At 60.8% G+C, this 17,653-nt stretch overlaps 1 protein-coding gene across 1 annotated transcript in view; it reads left to right on the top strand.

The window, feature by feature from the left end:
* The window catches only part of NRXN2 (neurexin 2), a 98,971-nt gene that overhangs the window by 49,089 nt on the left and 32,229 nt on the right, over nucleotides 1-17,653 (top strand). Inside the window, exons 10-14 of the mRNA XM_040639309.1 lie at nucleotides 1,374-1,493; nucleotides 1,837-2,218; nucleotides 2,840-3,030; nucleotides 4,649-4,822; nucleotides 5,146-5,265. Of these exons, the coding sequence (XP_040495243.1) occupies nucleotides 1,374-1,493; nucleotides 1,837-2,218; nucleotides 2,840-3,030; nucleotides 4,649-4,822; nucleotides 5,146-5,265 (987 nt within the window). The remainder of the gene's footprint in view (nucleotides 1-1,373; nucleotides 1,494-1,836; nucleotides 2,219-2,839; nucleotides 3,031-4,648; nucleotides 4,823-5,145; nucleotides 5,266-17,653) is intronic.

Genomic DNA, 17,653 nt, shown 5'->3' with positions numbered 1-17,653 from the left:
TGTGTGGGGTTTGGGCAGTGGGTGCGGGGAGGGGAGCAGGCATGAGGGTGGGTGGGGGTGGGGTGGCTGTGGAGGGCAGAATGGGCCCAGGGACGCTGAACCAGGAAGAGTTGGTGGAGGGCCCTGGGTCAGCATGCTCCCTAGGTCTGAGAAGAGGACGGCCAGGAAACCTTGTATCTCTAGTCCTCAGGAGGGTGGGGCAAAGACTTGGTGGCACCTGCCGCAGGATGGCCCACCACCCTATGGCCAGAAGAAGCCAGAGCCGAGCTGGGACATTCCACTGCATCTCCAGAGGTGGCCACAAGGGGGAGGGCGAGGCACGCAAGAAAGAAGATGAGCGCGGGGAGCAGGGTCAGGGCTTCAAAGTTCAGCCCTCCACAGCTCCTGTGGTGGATGAGGGCTGAGTTTCTGCCACGTTTGAGGTGCATTCAGGGGGACAGGGCGGCTCTCAGCCGGGGTGAGATGGAGAGCAGGTGTGGAGCATCCCAGTGTGCTCAATGTGCCGTCTCAGAGAGTGTTTCTGCACAGCGTGCCCCGATGTTGTGCAGGAGAGCACAGGAGTGTGGTAGAGGAGGGCAGAGGGGCTGTGTGTGCTCAGCGTGTCTCTGTGTGTGTTTGGTCCCTGTGTGCGCATGCGTGGTGGTGAACCCTGTCCCCGCTGGCCTGAGCCCTGGGGGGCCCGGTGATCCGGGCGTGCAGCACGGTGTTGCATCATTCTAAAGAGAAATATATTTTGTCTTAGACTTGGGATCGGATAATCCTGGTCTCGAGTGAATGGTCATAATGCCTAAGAAACGTTCCCCTGTCTGGCCACGTTGGCAGCACTTGCGTGGTCACATGTCCAGGTGTGTGGCGTTAACCAGTTGTGTGCAGGAGGGTCCCACGGGGTCCGCCGTGGATGGGGGAGCTGCGTGTCTGTGCGAGGGCTCAAGCACGGTGATGCTCTGTATTTTGGAAAATTCTGGGTCTATGCCTATATGCTGGGAATTTCCCTGCTGGCTACACACATTGACCACATTGACATTGAAGCTCCCTAGAAGACTTGGAAAGAGAATGTCGGTTGTGGGTGTGAGGGCCTCAGGGCACCGGGCTGGAGGCAACTTTCCCATTGGACCCTTCCAATGACACCCGGGGAAGTCGCACAAAGTGGCAGTACTGTTCTCTGGAGTTATGACGGAGTGTGTAACCACCGTGGGAGCGTGTGTCCTTGTGTGTGTGGGTGCGTGGCTCGGCTGAATAGGGGCCGTAGGTGTATGCGCGCACCTGTGCGCACCTGTGTGTACAGGGGTGAGACTCCGTGCACTCGGGGCAGCACAGGAAGGCACAGGCGGGTGCGCAGGGGCGCCGTGCTCACTCCCCCCTTGGTGCCGCAGGTAAAGGCCCCGAGACGCTCTTCGCGGGCCACAAGCTCAATGACAACGAGTGGCACACGGTGAGGGTGGTGAGGCGTGGCAAGAGCTTGCAGCTGTCTGTGGACAACGTCACCGTCGAGGGTAAGCGCTCTGAGACCAGGGAGGCGGGTACATCTCCAGCGAACTGTGGATGGCTCTCTTCTCGGTGACAACTGCCTGGGCCTCTCTGGGGCAGCGTCCTGGCAAGCTACCGCGGCCATTTCTCCCCGAGGGGTGGTATATTGGGGGGGTGCTCCTTGCAGGTGGCATGGCCCCGGATGCCCGTGAGCGCTGGACCAGTGAGTCTCATGGCTCCTCCAAGGCCCAGCTCCCAGCCACCCCTGAGGCTCTGGTGTGGCGGGGAGGATCCTGGGGGACCCGAGGCCCAGCCCCGGAAGTGCTCCCCCAGTCCGCCCGCCTCATCTCTGTCTCTGGCCCCGAGCAGGACAGATGGCGGGAGCCCATACGCGGCTGGAGTTCCACAACATCGAGACCGGCATCATGACGGAGCGGCGCTTCATCTCCGTGGTGCCCTCCAACTTCATCGGGCACCTGAGCGGGCTGGTGTTCAACGGCCAGCCCTACATGGACCAGTGCAAGGACGGCGACATCACCTACTGTGAGCTCAATGCTCGCTTCGGCCTGCGGGCCATCGTGGCCGATCCGGTTACCTTCAAGAGTCGCAGCAGCTACCTGGCGCTCGCCACGCTCCAAGCCTACGCTTCCATGCACCTCTTCTTCCAGTTCAAGACCACAGCTCCTGACGGGCTTCTCCTGTTCAACTCGGGCAACGGCAATGACTTCATTGTCATCGAGCTGGTCAAAGGGTGAGGTGCTGGGCCCGGCACCGCAGGCGAGGAAGGGATCCCCTTCCCCTGCTGACCACGATCCGGCCCCCAGCCGCTGGCTGAGATATCCAGGCCCCTTGAACCACAGCTCAAGGTTCAGGTCCCCAGCCACAGGCCAAGATGGAAAATCACCACCCCCTTCTTGCACCCTGGTGACTCCCCAGTTATGGCCTCGCCGGGATGCTCCCAGTTATATCTGTTCTCTGTTCACTGTCTGGGCTCAGGCAGGTCCTTTCTGCAGGCAGAAGGCAGGGCCCAGGCCCTGTGGCCTCTCTTGCCTGAGAGGACCCCAGTCTAGAGCAGCTCTGTCCTGCCCCCAGAGGGCCCTGCTGTCCCCACTAACCTCTCCCTGGACCAGCTCCCCTTCTGAGGCTGTCTCAGGAGCCGGCTCCTCCGTGGCCCTCCATCTCCATGTCCTCCCCATGATGGGACTTCACACCAGTCTTCTTGCCATGGGGCTGGGTCCCTCCGCTCTGAGGTCTCCCTCTCTATCCCTTCGTCCCGTGGTACCTGGGACCCCGCGGCCACAGCTCGTCCTTACCCTGCCCTCCCAGCACGGTCCCCGCCTTGACCCAGTGTCTCCTCCCTACTACGGGGCAGGTACATCCACTACGTGTTTGACCTGGGGAATGGCCCGTCCTTGATGAAGGGGAACTCAGACAAACCAGTCAATGACAACCAGTGGCACAACGTGGTGGTGTCCAGGGACCCGGGCAACGTGCACACGCTCAAGATTGACTCCCGCACGGTCACGCAGCACTCCAATGGCGCCCGAAACCTCGATCTCAAAGGTGGGGCCTGGGGCCTGTGGAGAAGGCCTGGCCCTAACCCAGAGCCCCCCCCCCCCCACCTTGGCCGCAGCGAGCTCACCGCTGGCTGTGGGATCCTCTCGCTCCCTCGCCACCACGGTTTCCACCTCATTTCCATTCTCTGCTGTATGTCCGGCCTGACATTTTCTGTTCCGCTCTCCCATGAAGCTGCCCTCCACATGGAAAGCCTGGCCACAAGATGTGCCTCTTGGGGAGCTTGGCGGCCTCACTCTGGAGCTAGGAGTAGGCAGTCCAGGGCTTCTGAAGGCCTCTTGGGCCTCCAAGCTGGAGAAGCCTGGCTTGGCTGAGGGCTGGAAAGAGAATGGTCCTGGCAGGTGTCTCCCCTGGGTGGGGTGGGAGGGGGCAGTTGATAAGGAGAGAGGGAGTAGCACTTGTGGGCTCCCCGCCTGCTGCCTTGGTCGTATACATTGGGCATTGGCTAGGCTAACTCGGGGGGCTCTTTTGGACCCAGGCTTCCCTGTAGGCTCTGTGTCACACCAGGGTCATGCGTTCCCCAAGGCCTCCGGGGAAGCTCTCGACGTAGTCATTGCCTGCCCCCAGAACGGTGCTTGAGAGAGCATGGAAGGAGCAGAAGCCTAGAGCCCGGGCATTGGAACAGGAGTGGAGACGAGGCTTGTAGCTTCTTCAGAGCCCCCTGGGGCAACATGAGTGACCTTCTCTACCGGCCCCAAGCAGCCCTCAGCCCCATGGGGACCCCTGCGTGTCAATGGGACCCAGACTGTCTGAGATCAGCGAATTCACCCCCCTCCTGGGAGAGGAGAAAGTGGGAGCTTCAGAGGCTAGATGGCTTGCCTGAGGTCACCAAGTGAGCCGGAGGCAGAGCTGGAGCTGGTAGCCTGGTCAGGTGCCGCCAGAGTGCTGACAATCCCCCCGGCTCCCAGAAGGGGGCAATGTGTCACAGATAATCCATGGCGGCAACCCTGAGGAGGGGCCGGGCTCTTGGCATGTTGCAAAGAGCCAGGGTCCAAGACGGTCTTGCCCAAGGTCTGCCATGGGCTCTGCTGTGGGCTGGCCCAGACTTGCAGGCAGTCGGGTGGGATATGGCCAGGCGGCGGTGCGTGGGGTCAGCTGTCCCCGAGGGGAACTGCTTCCTGGAGTCACGCAGAGTCCCAGGCCCAGCCCCAGTTGTTGGGGAAAGGGAGCTGAGTTAGGGCACCTGGGAGAGACGTGAGGGCTGGCTGGGAGAGGCCTGAAGAAGCTCGGGGGAACAGGGAGAAGGGGGGGAGTGGGAGTGGCGCGGATAGGGCCTCCCATCTCTGAAAGGCCCTGATTACAGGCCGGAACTGGAATCAGATGTGTGGGAGAGAGCATGGAGCCCATTCCTCCAGCTGCTGCCCCCCCCCCCCTGNNNNCAAGCCCGCCCTGGGCATCTGGGCTTCTCTGGGAGGGGAGCAGACAGATGGCAAAGTGGAGAAGGAAGAAGGAAGAGGTGGGGGTGGGTCGTGGGATCTCTGTATGGAAACTGGAGCCTGGGAGGGGACGCTGCAGGCTGGGAGGACTTGTCAACCAGATGCTGGTGTCCTGGGAGAGGAACGGGGACCAGGATGCCGCTGAGGTTCTGACCCCCCTCCCTTTGCAGGGGAGTTGTACATCGGTGGTCTAAGCAAGAACATGTTCGGCAACCTGCCCAAGCTGGTGGCCTCCCGGGATGGCTTCCAGGGCTGCCTGGCCTCGGTGGACCTCAACGGACGCCTCCCAGACCTCATTGCTGACGCCCTGCACCGCATCGGGCAGGTGGAGAGGGGCTGTGACGGTGAGTATAGGCTGGAGGAGGACCAGCTGCAGGGGCGCCCCGGGGCGGCTCTGGGGCAGGGGCGCAGGGGGTGAAGGGTCGCTTGCCCTTCCTGTTGCCCCTCACCCTGGCCCCTTATCACAGTTGAAGGCCCAGCCTAGCAATCCCTGGGCACCCCTCCCCTCTGCCACCCCGCCACCCCCCATGCCCCTGTCAGGATTTGGCCCTTCTGGTCTGGCAGGGCTGAGAGCCAGACCTCCTGTCTGGCTTGAAGCTTCCACACCTCCTGGGGAGGGAGGGGGCTTGGCTGAGCGGGGGGTGTTCCTTCGTCCCGCCTCTTCCAGGCCCCAGCACCACCTGCACCGAAGAGTCCTGCGCCAACCAGGGCGTCTGCCTGCAGCAGTGGGATGGCTTCACCTGTGACTGCACCATGACTTCCTACGGAGGCCCTGTCTGCAACGACCGTGAGTACCCGGGGGTGGGGGTAGGGGTGGTCCCGGTCCGTGCCCAGCTGCGGGGACTGTCTGGGAGGAGGGGGTCTCCAAAAGCCATGCTGCTTGCTTCCTTCTTATCCCTTCCTGTCACGAGAGCGCAAGAGGGATGCTGCTGGCTGCTGTCCACTCTCGGAGTCTTGTCCTTTGGGCCTGTGCAGGATTGCTGCTGCTGAGTCTGGGGCGGTCTGTTGACAGATGGCCTCCTCTCCTCGGTCGGAGCTGGTTGGACACTGCTCCCTTCGCCTATAACCAAAGGCGTCAGCCTCTCTTGCTCTCCCTGGGAGATCTGGGTGATGGTCTTCCGTGTGTTATTTGTAGATCCCACATACACGCTATGGCGCAGGACGGGGGGCCTGCATCCCCTTTCCTCTGGGGCCCTCAGAAACGTGCAGTGGAAATCTCTCGTTTCCTGCCCAGGGTGGGCCCACTCCCAAGGGGGCAGGCTCACAAGGTTCCCGGGAGGCCAGGCCCAGCTGGCTTCTCTAGACCCCGGTTGTACAGGTCTCTCCCCCCCCACCCCCCCCACCCCCGTCCCGAGAATCTCAGCTGCAGGTTGTCCCTTGGTGCCACAAGGACACTCCATAGTGTCCTTGTCTGGTTCTGCTCCTGCCCATCTGGGCATCTGTCTGCCAACTTGCTTGTTGTTTGAGGCCCCTCCCTGGTGGGTTGGTGGCCAGCAGCTGGTGAGAGCTTGGGGCAGGCAGTGGGGAGAGGCGACCTCCTATCTGAGGGGGGCTGTGGAGTTTCTCTTGGACGATTGGGTTGGGGGCAGTGGCCAGGGAGAGGGCAGCCTTCTCAGGCATCCCCTGAATGGTCTTCCTTGGGGTAGCCCTGTTGAGAGAACAGGGATGTGACATGTCAGAGGTCTGTGGAAAGATACACACACACACACACACACACCACGCAGCACTGGGCTTCATTTTACAATGATGGAAACTGAGGCCTGGAGGTTGGATGGGTTTCTGGTGGATTTCTGGGGGGTAGTTAATAATAGATCTGGGCTAAGGACTGGGGTGGGTGCCTTTGTCTCTGTGCCAGGCCTTGGAGCCTTCGCCATCTGGGCCTGAGTCCTGACTTTCTTACGGGGTAAACCTGCATGTTCCAGGGCTTGGGCTCTTGGGCAGGCCTTGGTTTTTCCTTCTCCTCTGGAAATATGCCCAGCCCGTCTCCCTCAGCGTTGTCCTGTGCTCTCAGGCATGGCCCAGCCTTGAGAACCTCCACATCCCCCTCCTGTCTCCAGGATTTTCTCATCTGACATGCGACTCTCTCTTCCTTCCCAAGCCCCCAGATGATGGCCAGCTCAGGGACACTCGAGCCCTGGCTGCCGGGGAATAAAGACAGGGCTGGGCCTCTTTCTGACCAGCTCGCTCGCTGTGCACAGGAGAGCTGTAGATGGTGGTAACTTTGCTGCGTAATAGTAGCAATGCCTGCTGATTGTTTAGCGTTTGGCAGCTTACAAGGCCCTATGAATTTGTTCCTCAGTGAAGGCAGGGGGATGGAGACCGACAGTCCTGTTTAACTGATGAGGACACCGAGGCCATTTCCATGCCCGAAGTGCTAGGCTGCTAGCGGCAGAGTGCAGCTAGGCCCTAGGAGCTCCTGCCTCTCTTACCTCCTGCTGCTCTTTTAGTCCCGGGTGCTGGTGGTGCTAATAGTGGGCATTTCTTGCCTGGGGTGCAAGGGATCAAGGTCAAGAAATGCTGCTGCCCATTGTCACTACTATACTCCCACCCCCTGGAGCCTTCTGGAAGTGGGTCTAGTGATTGATGGGGGTTTAGGGAGTCATGCCATCTTTTAGCAAGGGTGGGAAGAGAGGCCCGAACAGCTTCTCCAGGTTCCAGGCAGGCGGGAGGCAGGGGTAATCAGGGCTGGGGAGAAGGGCATGTCCCAGGAAGAATCACCATCCCCGAGCACTGGTGTGTGTGTCTGGTGGCAGAGCCTGAGCAGAGCCATGCAGGTAAAGACAAGGTGGGTGCAGCCTGGCAGCCGGTAGTATTCTGCCTGCTGTTTCTCCGAGTGCCAGCCTTGGGGGACCTTCTGAGAAGGGCAGGGGAGGAACCTAGGGCTGGGGGCTCTGCCATTGCTTCCCAAACCATACTTCCTTCCTCCCTGGGGGTGCCTCCTAATTCTCTACGCTCCCTCAGCTGTTTCTTGTTCATGCTGCCTCTCTATGGCTGGTCTCGTCCGGGCCCCACTGAGGCTCAAGGCCACGCAGGAACCTGGCCAAGAGGCCTGTTCAGTTCACTCTGCCCCTGGGCATCAAGGGGCTCAGTGCCTGAAGACAGGGAAGGAGGGTGGGCATGGCCAAGGTGTCCTTAGAGGGTGGGATTGTCTCGTGGGGGAGAGACTGGGATGAGGAGACGTCTGACCTTCATTCAGGACAGCCTTTCCCAACTTGTGACCTCAGTTTCTCCATCTGTGACAGGGGTGTGAGGGACCTCTGTGTCCCTTTAAAGCTCATTAGTCTGCTCTGGGAAGGCAGGAGAGATCACAGGAGGGAGCCCATCCTTGCCATGAGAGAGAGGAAAGGGGAGAGAACGAAAAAGAGAATATGAAGCGAGAGAGGAAGGGAAGAGAGAAGGAGGGACACTCCCTGCCATGGGGCTGGGGTTCGGGACCCAGGCGCCCCATCAGGTCTGCTGGGGGTTCTGTCTTCCAGAGCCTGTCCCTCACAGACAGGCAGTTCTTCACCATGTCTGCCCCCATCTCTGTTTCTGCCCCGTCTCTGTTTCTCGTCTCTGTTTCTCGGCTCCTCCTCTTGCTGTGTCCCTCTTTGCAGCCTCTATTGATCTCTCACACACCTCTCTTCTTTTGTACCCTCTGTCTCCCCCCTCGCTCCCCAACATCACCTCCTCCAACTCTCTCCACTTCCCACTCACTGATATTGATTGGCCTCTAGGCGGTTTCCCTTCCTCTCCTCTCACCACCACCGGCTCCTCCCTCCCTCCCTCTGGGACCATACATTTTCTGCCTGCTCAGAGCTCTGTCAGTCTCTATTCCCAAGCCAGGGGCATAAGAATGGGATGGAGAGGGCAGGAGGACAAGGCTTTGGGGGACCCCAGCCCTGCTTCCCAGGCTGCCATTTCTCCTCCCTCCTGGAGCCCTGTAGCATCTTGAAGCCTTCTCTTCTGAGGACCCCCTTCTTCACTTCTGAGCCTGGGGCCAAACGGGGTGCCCCCCCCCCCCGCCCCCGTCAGCTCACGAGGTTGGGGAGGTGGCAGTGGCAACAGAGGGGCTGTCCCGGGTGCTGACGGCATTCGGAAGCGGCGCGAAGTACATGTGCGGCTCTTGGTGACAGTTTTTGCTCCAAGACGGAATTCAGAATTGATAAGCAGGAGCCAGCCCTCTCCTCCCTGGGTGCCCCCATTCTCTCTCCCCTTTCTCACATCACCCGCTCTTCTTTTTGCTCTTTTTTCACCACCTCTCCTCCCCACTCTACTACACTATTTCTTTGGCTCCTTCCAGGTCCATCTCACCTCCCTCCTTTTTCTTTTCTCTACCCTCTGGCTCCCCCCGCCCCACACACAACCCCTTCCCTGGTCCTAACCCAACCCGGATTGACGTGGGTGCAGAGGTCATATCCAGGTGAAAGGAAGGGAGACTTTCTGCACTTACTTCTTGGGCTATGACAAGTGCTTTCCAGAGACCCCAAAACTCCGGGGAGGGGCAGATCCCAGTGGAGGGGCACCTCGAAGAAGTGGCTTCCTCAGCTGGACATAAGTGACCCAGGAAGGGTTTTGTCCTATGTGGGACACTCAGTGGACGGGTGTCCTGGAAACTCTGTGGATGGAAAGGTTGAGGCTGGGGGAGGGGCAGGGGGAGTCAAGAGGAAGGATTGGAGGAGTCCAGCAGGGATGTGCAGAGGGTAGGGGGAGCATTCTTTTGGGGAGGTGGTGAGAAGACTGTATCCGTGTGTGACATGTTTTACTCTTGAATACCTTGAGGCTCTGGGTCATTGTTTTTGGAGGGTAAGTTGGGAGGAGGTGTCTGTGTATGTTGGCTGTTCAGCGCTTGTGGTCGGACATGTATGTGTGCCTCTGTGCGTGTGTACACCCTGTGCCCCTCCCCCGCGCTGAGTGTGAGTCCCTGTGCCAGTATCTATGAGCACATGTATGCGTGTATGTGTCTGAGCCTATGTGTGCCTGCGCGCTCACTGGTGCCTGTATGGGCACGTGGGTGTCTCTATACCCGTCCACATCCTAGCGTGCACGTGTGTTCCGAGGGGTGCGTGCAGAGGTGGCCGTGGCCACATCTCTGCGCGCTGGACCAGAGAGCACTACTGGGGTTCGCCCAGGTGCGGGGGGAAGGGAAGGAGGAGGAAAAGAGCTGCCTCTCTTGCTAGCCTCAGTCCTGTTCAATTATTCAGCAGGGCCCCGTCTCTGGAGCGGGAGGGAGGGGAGCGCGCGCTCGGGCGCGGGGGAGAGGCGGGGCGCGCGCAGAGGAGAGGCGAGCGCCTAGTGGGCTAGCCAGGTGCCGAGCCGCGGAGCTGCCCAGCGCCGCCCGCAGATCGGGAGCCGCTCGGGTCCCTCTGCCCTGCCCCCTCCTCCTCCCGCGCTCCTCTCCCCTCCCCTCTCCACTCCTCTCCTTTCCTCCCTCCCTGTCTCCCTCCCTCCCTCTCCCTTCCAGCCCTCAGCCTCTGCAGCAACACTCCGCTGCCTCCATCTCTCCGCCGGAATCTCGCAGGCTCGCGCCTTTCCTCTGCTCAGCCCCGCTCCCCTCCTCTCCTCTCCCCTCCTCTCCTGCCTTCATTCCCCCCTCACCCGGATTTGCTTCCCTCCTCCCTTCTCCCGCCCCCCCCCCCACCTCGGCCGCTCCCTCCTTTCCCCCGGCCTCCGTCGGGCGGCAGCGGCAGCAGCGGCGCGGCCGGCCCTAGTCTCCGTCGGGCTCCCGCTTCTCCCCTCCAGTGCCCCTCCCCCGGTTCGGTTTTTCCGCAGGATTTCCCCCGCTCTCCCATCCCTGCTTGGCCCCCGCGCCTCTCCTGCCTCTCCTCCCGGCACCATGCCCCCTCCCCCGGGCGCTCCCCCGGGTTTCTGACGGCCCTCTGCGCCGCTCCGACCCCGCCGGGATGCGGGCAGACCCTTAGCTCCTCGAGATGGACCCAGGCGTCCTGGACCTTGGCGTTGCCGCTCCGCGGACCTCGGATTCCCCGGCGGGATCCAGTTGATTTCGTTGGCTCCGGACCGAGGCTTGGGCTCTGGTTTTCCTTCTCCTCACCCCTTACCCCCCTCCCGGGGCTCGGAGCCGGAGGGGGGCTTCGCGGGGCTGTGCAGCCCCGCGTCCCCGCCCCCGGCCATGGGGCTGTGAGGCGGCCGCCCCCGGGCCGAAATGCCCCCCGGGGGGAGCGGGCCGGGGGGGTGCCTGCGCCGCCCCCCCGCCCTGGCCGGGCCCCTGACGCCGCCGCCGCCACCTCTGCTGCCACCGCTGCTGCTGCTGCTGCTGTTGCTGGGGGCGACCGAGGGGGCCCGGGTCTCCTCCAGCCTCAGCACCACCCACCACGTCCACCACTTCCACAGCAAGCACGGCACCGTGCCCATCGCCATCAACCGCATGCCCTTCCTCACCCGCGGCGGGCACGGTAAGTGGCGCTGCCGTGGCCGGCTGGCCCCCCCCCCCCGGGCCTCCAGTGCGCGCGGCCCCGGCCCCGCGGGCCGCACCCCGGCTTGTGCGCGCCCAGCCCGGCCCCTCAGCTTTGCGGGCCCGCGCTCCCTCACCTACCATGTCCGGCTCCCATCTTCTCAGCCCCACCCTCGCCTCTCCATCAGCCCCTTCCTTCCTCGCCCTCAGCTCTGCCTCCATCACTCATTTCTTGCCTCACCTTCACCTCCTTCTCTCCATCTCGGGTTTGTCATCACCTTCCTGTTTCCGCTCCCGTCACCTCCCCATCTCTGTCCTTTCATCCTCTGTCCGGCTCTCCCCTACCCGGTCTCTCTTCCTCACCATCTCCTCCATCTCTGCCCCTTACCATCTCTCAGCCACCTTCCCTCCACCTCTGCCTCTCCCTACCTTCCCATGGCTGCTCTAGCGTCTCTGTACCCGGGTTCTTATCTGTGTCCCCCCATCTGTGCTCCCCTCTGCCCCATCTGTCATCTCTGCCTCTGACATGTCCCATCTCTTCCTCTTTCACCTCGCCATGTCCGTCTCTGTTTCACCTCTGTTCCTCCAGCAACCTTCCCTTCTTTACCCCCTACCGTCCTTCCCTCACCTCCCAGATGGCTCCACCGTCCCAGCCTCTCTCAGCCTCCTTTCTCCTTTGCATGCCCGTTCATCTCTGCCCTACCTCCACCTCTGACCCCCAGCATCTCTCACCTCTACAGCTCTATTGCTAGGAGCTTAAGTTCCCCCATCCTGGGCTCCCCATCACCTTCCAACCCAGGCTCCCTGTAATCTCCCAGTCCCTCTCCCCATCACCCCTCATTCCAGTCTTTCCCTCACCCCCATTCCAGTCTCCCTATCACCCCATCACCCCCACTCCAGGCTCCCCATCACCTCCCTGCCCAGTCTCCCCATCGCCTCTTGTGGCAGTCCTCTATCACTTTCCACTTACTGTCACCTCTTATCTCAGCCCCTCATAACCTTCCATCTCAAAACCTACTTCATCTTCCCTCTCAGACCTCATCACCTTCCATTTCCAATCTCTGTCACTTCTTGTTTCTGTCCTGTATCACCTCCCGTCTCAGCCCCCTCATCACTTCATAGCTCCAACCCCAAGGGTCTCTGTATTCCATTTGTGACTCTGTACCTGCCACCTTCCATCTCTGTCCTCCTTGGTCTCTGTGGCCCTTCACTTCCCATCACTGCACCCCACACCATCAGTCTGTGCACTCTCCATCACCTCCACGTCCGACCGTCTTCCCATTTCACCTCGTTTCCGTGCCAGACCCCATCAATTCCCATCTCAGTCCCTCGTTCACATTCCACCTCACACCTCCTGTCACCTCCCATCCCAGAGGCCCCATCACCTCCCATTTTAGTCCACTCATCACTTCCCTTCCCTGTACACTGCCATCACTTTCTAGAGGGGACCCCCACCACTTTCATCTCTGTACCTCTCTTACCTCCCACTTCTGCACTTCCATCACCTCCCATCTCTGTACCTGCTTCACCTCCTAGACCTGTCCCACATCACCTCCCATCTCTGTACCTCCTTTGCCTCCTAGACCCATCCCCCATCACCTCCCATCTCTGTACCTGCTTCGCCTCCTAGACCTGTCCCACCATCACCTCCCATCTCTGTACCTCCTTTGCCTCCTAGACCCATCCCCCATCACCTTCCATCTCTGTATCTGCTTCGCCTCCTAGACCTGTCCCACCATCACCTCCCATCTCTGTACCTCCTTTGCCTCCCAGACCCGTCCCCCATCACCTCCCATCTCTGTACCTCCTTTGCCTCCCAGACCTGTCCCACCATCACCTCCCATCTCGGTACCTCCTTTGCCTCCCAGACCTGTCCCCCATCACCTCCCATCTCTGTACCTCCTTTGCCTCCTAGACCCATCCCCCATCACCTTCCATCTCTGTATCTGCTTCGCCTCCTAGACCTGTCCCACCATCACCTCCATCTCTGTACCTGCTTCGCCTCCTAGACCTGTCCCACCATCACCTCCCATCTCCGTACTTGCTTCGCCTCCTAGACCCATCCCCCATCACCTCCCATCTCTGTACCTCCTTTGCCTCCCAGACCCGTCCCCCATCACCTCCCATCTCTGTACCTCCTTTGCCTCCTAGTCCTGTCCCACCATCACCTCCTATCTTGACTACCATGGTGTCCTGACATCTCCAAGCTCCCATCACCTTTTAGCTTGACTCTCCTGGCCCCTCATCACTGTGCTGCCACCAGCTCTCACTCTGTACCCTGTTGCCTCCCATTTCTGTACTTCCATCACTTCCCATTTCTGCCCATCCATCACCTCTCTCTTTTTTTTTTTTTTTTTTTTTTTTACTCCACTTTTGTTCCCCCTTCATCTTCCACGCCTGTATCTTCCTCCCTTCCCAGCCATGCCCCTCAGGGCCTACCGTGTCTGCGGTCCCCTCTGCCTCCCCAGTGCCCTCCACATCTGTCCATCCTTGCTTCCAAACTTTGCCCCCATGTCCCTTCCAATCTTCTCACCTTGTTTCTACTCTCCCCTGCTCACCTCCTTTGTCTTTAGCTCATTTTTCATGCCTCTATGCTGTCTTTGTTCACTTCCCAAGAGTGGCCTCTTCCCAGCCCCCTCTCCATTGCTTTCTTCTCTCTTCCCCAGCGCAGTGTCCCTCCCACTCATCTCTGTCCCTGTCCCAGCTGGGGTCCTCTCCATGTAGCACTCTCTCTTCTCTCTCTCGCTCCACTTCCCCAGCCGGCACCTTCTCTGGCTCTTGACTCCCTTTTTCTCCCCAGGAGCTCTCTGGCCCTCTGTGCCTTCCTCCCTCCTCTTCATTGTTCTCTCTGGCTCCCCAGAGACCCAGTGTTGCTCCCAAAGGGGCCCAGATAGGACATGGTCCTTGTGGGCACTGAGGTGAGGCGTGGAGGGGTGAGATTCAGAAGGGGAGGCAGGGATATTGGGAGAATGTCTGGGGGGAGGGCCAGAGGGCCAGAGGTGAAAAAGGAAGGGACCAAGAGAGGAGCTGGCCCAGGGGAGGTGAGCAGATTGGAAGGAGGGGCCTTGCTTGGAGCTGAGTGGCACAGGGAGGCTCAATGATGGAGCTGGAGTCAGGATGCAAAGAGCTGGGAGACCAGGAGAGAGAAAATGGAGGAGAGAGCATGGGGGGGTGGTGGTGGTGGTGTATGAAATGTTGGTGTTGGGGTTGCCTCAGAGATGGCCACCCCCTTGCTGTGCAGAGGAGAAGAACAGCCCCAAGAGGGCTAATGGCTGCCCAGTGCCACATGGCAGCAGAGGAGGGGCTGGAGGGCGCTGCAGGACAGGTGGGAGCCTGAAGGGAGGAGCTGGAAAGGGTCTGGCAGGTGAGAGGAGGGAAGAGGGTCAAAGGGCAGCTAGAAGAGTAGGGAGGAGGCCATCTGTTATGGCTGACCCCCACTTCTGCTGACCTTAGTCATGAGGAGAGGTGAAAGGGCAGGCTTCTCTTGGGACCCCATGCTTGGCTAGAGGAAGAGGCCAGCTTGGAAGAGCTTTCTAGGCCTGGGAGATCCGTCCTCTCTGCCCCACCATCTCCCTAGCATCCCCCAGTGTGAGGGAGCCTCTCCTTCTGCACTCGCGTCTCCATGTCTGTTCTCCTGGCTTCTCCCTGTATTTCTCTTTGCCTTCCTTCCCTCCTTTTCTTCACTCTTTCCTCCATTTACCTTCCAACCCCCAATCCCTCCTATTACATAATATCCCTACCGACCCGCCAGACACCCATTGACACCCCTGCACCTGATGTCAGTCTGGGCGTGGGGGGGACCAGTACACCTGGCTCCTAAAAATGCCCCGAGGGGGTGTCACTCTCCTGGTCCTTGACCCCGATTTTGGTTTCGGAGCCTTTCAGACCTTCCGACCTTCACTTCTGCTACTCCCTGAAGCCAGGGGTGGAGGGGTCAATTCCAGCCTCAGTCCTGAGTCAGTACCTTCCAGCGGTTCTGGTTCATCCCTCCAGCTTGCTTCTACAGGGGGCTGACATTGACTTTGATTCTGAAAATGGGTGTGTTACCTTGGGTTTCTGACTGGATGGTTATGGCCAAGAATGGGCATAAGAATTGAGGGGATATTGTTCTGGGATTCTCGATCAAGAGAGCTGAGCCCAGGGATGTGGACCTGTGGGGGTCCCCCTGGGTTGTGGAGGTCCATATAAACCGCTGGTATGGGCTGTGGGCACCCAGGACCACGGCTTTTCTGGATTGTACAGGAGTTTTAGCCTCTCGTGATTCTAGGTCTACTAGAAGGTTTTTGTCATGGCTTCTGATGCTGCAGGGGAGGCGGGCAGACGGAGGGGCTGCACAGGTAGTTTTAACCACGGGGCATCACTTTATGGTTTTTTGTTTTTGTTTTTTTATGTGGAATGAGTTTATTGTTTGGGTCTGCATTAGCTAACCATTGTTAATGGTTGGTTGTTGTGTTTTTCTAGAATGCAGGTGTGTGGGAACTCTATGGAAGATTCTTGATCATTCAGTGTTTTACTGGGATCAGTGAATTTCGGGGTCCAGGAGGCCCAGACTATGTTGGGTGTGGACAGAAGGCGCCAGCCCTGGGCCGTTGGTGGTGGGCACCTGGGCCCGTGGCACCTTGTGTGTGGCCAGAGGCTCTCTTGTCTTGGGCTTCAGGGTTGTTGGCGCCCCCCCTTTCCTCTGTCAGGCACTATGTAGCTCACTAGCTACATGGGGAAGTCAAAGACAGCGGTCTGGGCCATCCTAGAGTAACATTTTGGGACTTGGCTTAGACCCCGCCCCCGGAGCCCTTTCCGGAACCTCTCAGAGGTTCTGGACGTGGTGTGGTGTCCTGGGCTCCTTGTCTCCATGCCCCAGGGAGTCTGGTGGCCAGGGTGTAGAGGACAGCTTGCGGGGGGGTGGGGGGGGAGCCCGGTGTTACCTTCAGGACTCAGGATCCAGCCCGGAGCCACAGGGAGGGACCTAGCGGGGCCCCACCCCCCTGCCCGCCTGCCTGCCCCCCTCACCTGGCAGAAGCGCCCTGCTGGGGGGAGAGATGTCTCCCCAGGGTAATTACTGCTGCCCCAGTCCAATAAGCAGCAAGACACGTCCCTCCACCCGATTCCCCCACAGCGTAATAAACGCCCTTAGGCTTTAACAGGCCCGCCCCGCGTAATAAACTGGCTGCAGTGTTACAACAGCTGGGCCGTAAACCCCGGGGGCGGGCTGGGGGCTGGAGGGCTGGGGGCGGGGTGCCCTTTGGCCTCGGGGGCGGGGACGTGTGGCCGGTCCTGTCCTGCGCCGGGGGCCCTGTCCTCGCTGCCTGCGGAGGCCCGTCTTTGTGCGCTCCCCGCCATGTTCGCCGGCTGCCTCGTGTCTCCTCTCGCAGCCTGCCTCCCCGCACTGGTCTTTGTGTGCCGCTGGGTGTGTCGTCGCCTGTGTGTGGGGTCTGCGGGTGCCTCCCTGGGGGATGGGTGCCCGCGGGGCCTCTGATCCCAGAGAACTCCCTGCCCTGTGAGCGTGGGGCCTGCCTGCTCCTCAGACCCTCTCCGGCCTCAGGCAGGGTTCTCTCCAAGCTGATGTGCTGTCTGGGGGCCTGGGGTGGGGCCGTGAGAAGGGGCTTCCTTTCCCTTAGACCTGGGAGGTTTGGGAGCAGGCCCCACGGACGTGGGGTATGGCAGGTCTGAGGGACCGAGAGACCCAATGAGCCCCTCCTGCGTCTGACTGGGGGGCCCTGGAGCCCATGGGGTGAAGAGGCAGCGGCCTCGGGTCAGGGAGGCCGGGAGGGGGGGTGTGTGGAGGAAGGTCAGCAATCTCAGTTCCCCTGGCCCTCCGCACCCCCCAAATTTGGACTTGCAGCTTATGAGTGGAGGGGGAAGGGAGGACCCTGGGTATGATGGTTGCCATGGAAACAGCCGGGTTTTCAGAGTGCTGCAGTGTTGGGAGTGGAGAGGCCGTACCGGCTGCCGCCTACCCTGCTCTTGGCCTGCAGGCCCAGCCCCTTCCGGGCAAGTGACCCGCCCGGGGTGGGGGTGTGGCTCGCTGTGTACCCTACCTCCGGCCAGCTCTCCTCCCCAATCCCAGGGCCCCGTCCTGAGGGTTCCGCCCTCACCCTGGGCCCCCAGGGCCCCCAGGTATAAAGGGTACCTGGTCAGGGGGCAGGGGGCAGCGCTACGCTCCCTCTGTCCGCCGTAGTGACAGGTCTGTCATTAGCATCAGGGTGGTTCTTTCCTGTCTGCTTTGCGCTGCCCTGGGGCCGGGGTCCTCCCTCCTCTCTAGCCAGATCTGGGGAGATGGAGGGCATTGATGACAAGTGCTCTGGAGAACAGCTCCTGCTCCCCCCAACCCCCAGCCCCTGCTGGCCTCACTGCCTCTCTGGGACCCAGGCAGCAGCCTTCCCTTCTCTCCTCAGCTCGGTCCTGGGCCCACAGGTGGTGCAGAGGGCGCCTCCCTCCAAGGCCCTCGGAGTCGAGTCCCCTTGAGGGGCCTAGGAGCTTCCTGGAGTAGCGCCCCCTCATCCCTGATGGTCCAAACTGCACTGGGGCTCCAGTCCCTGAGGTGAGAGACTCCCAAGGTGCTTGAGGGGCCTGGCCTTAGTATTACCAGCTGGGCTGCTGGCTTGACGGACCGGGTGTGTGCCTCCCAAGTGTCTCAGGCCTCAGGCCCTCCTCGAGCCTGGCCTCCCTGGCTCCTAGCTCCTTGACCCCAGGGCTTGCCATCCTACCTGAAGGCCCCACTTTCCTCCCCGGTTACTTCAGGCTTTTGCTGTCAGGACCCACCTGCCTGTCTCCGGATAAGTCCTCC

The sequence above is a fragment of the Ursus maritimus genome, unplaced genomic scaffold, assembly GCF_017311325.1.
Source record: "Ursus maritimus isolate PB19 unplaced genomic scaffold, ASM1731132v1 scaffold_23, whole genome shotgun sequence".
In the NCBI taxonomy this organism is placed as follows: domain Eukaryota; kingdom Metazoa; phylum Chordata; class Mammalia; order Carnivora; family Ursidae; genus Ursus; species Ursus maritimus.
The sequence above is the reverse complement of the archived record's forward strand: the minus strand, read 5'-3'. Positions and strand labels throughout refer to the sequence as shown.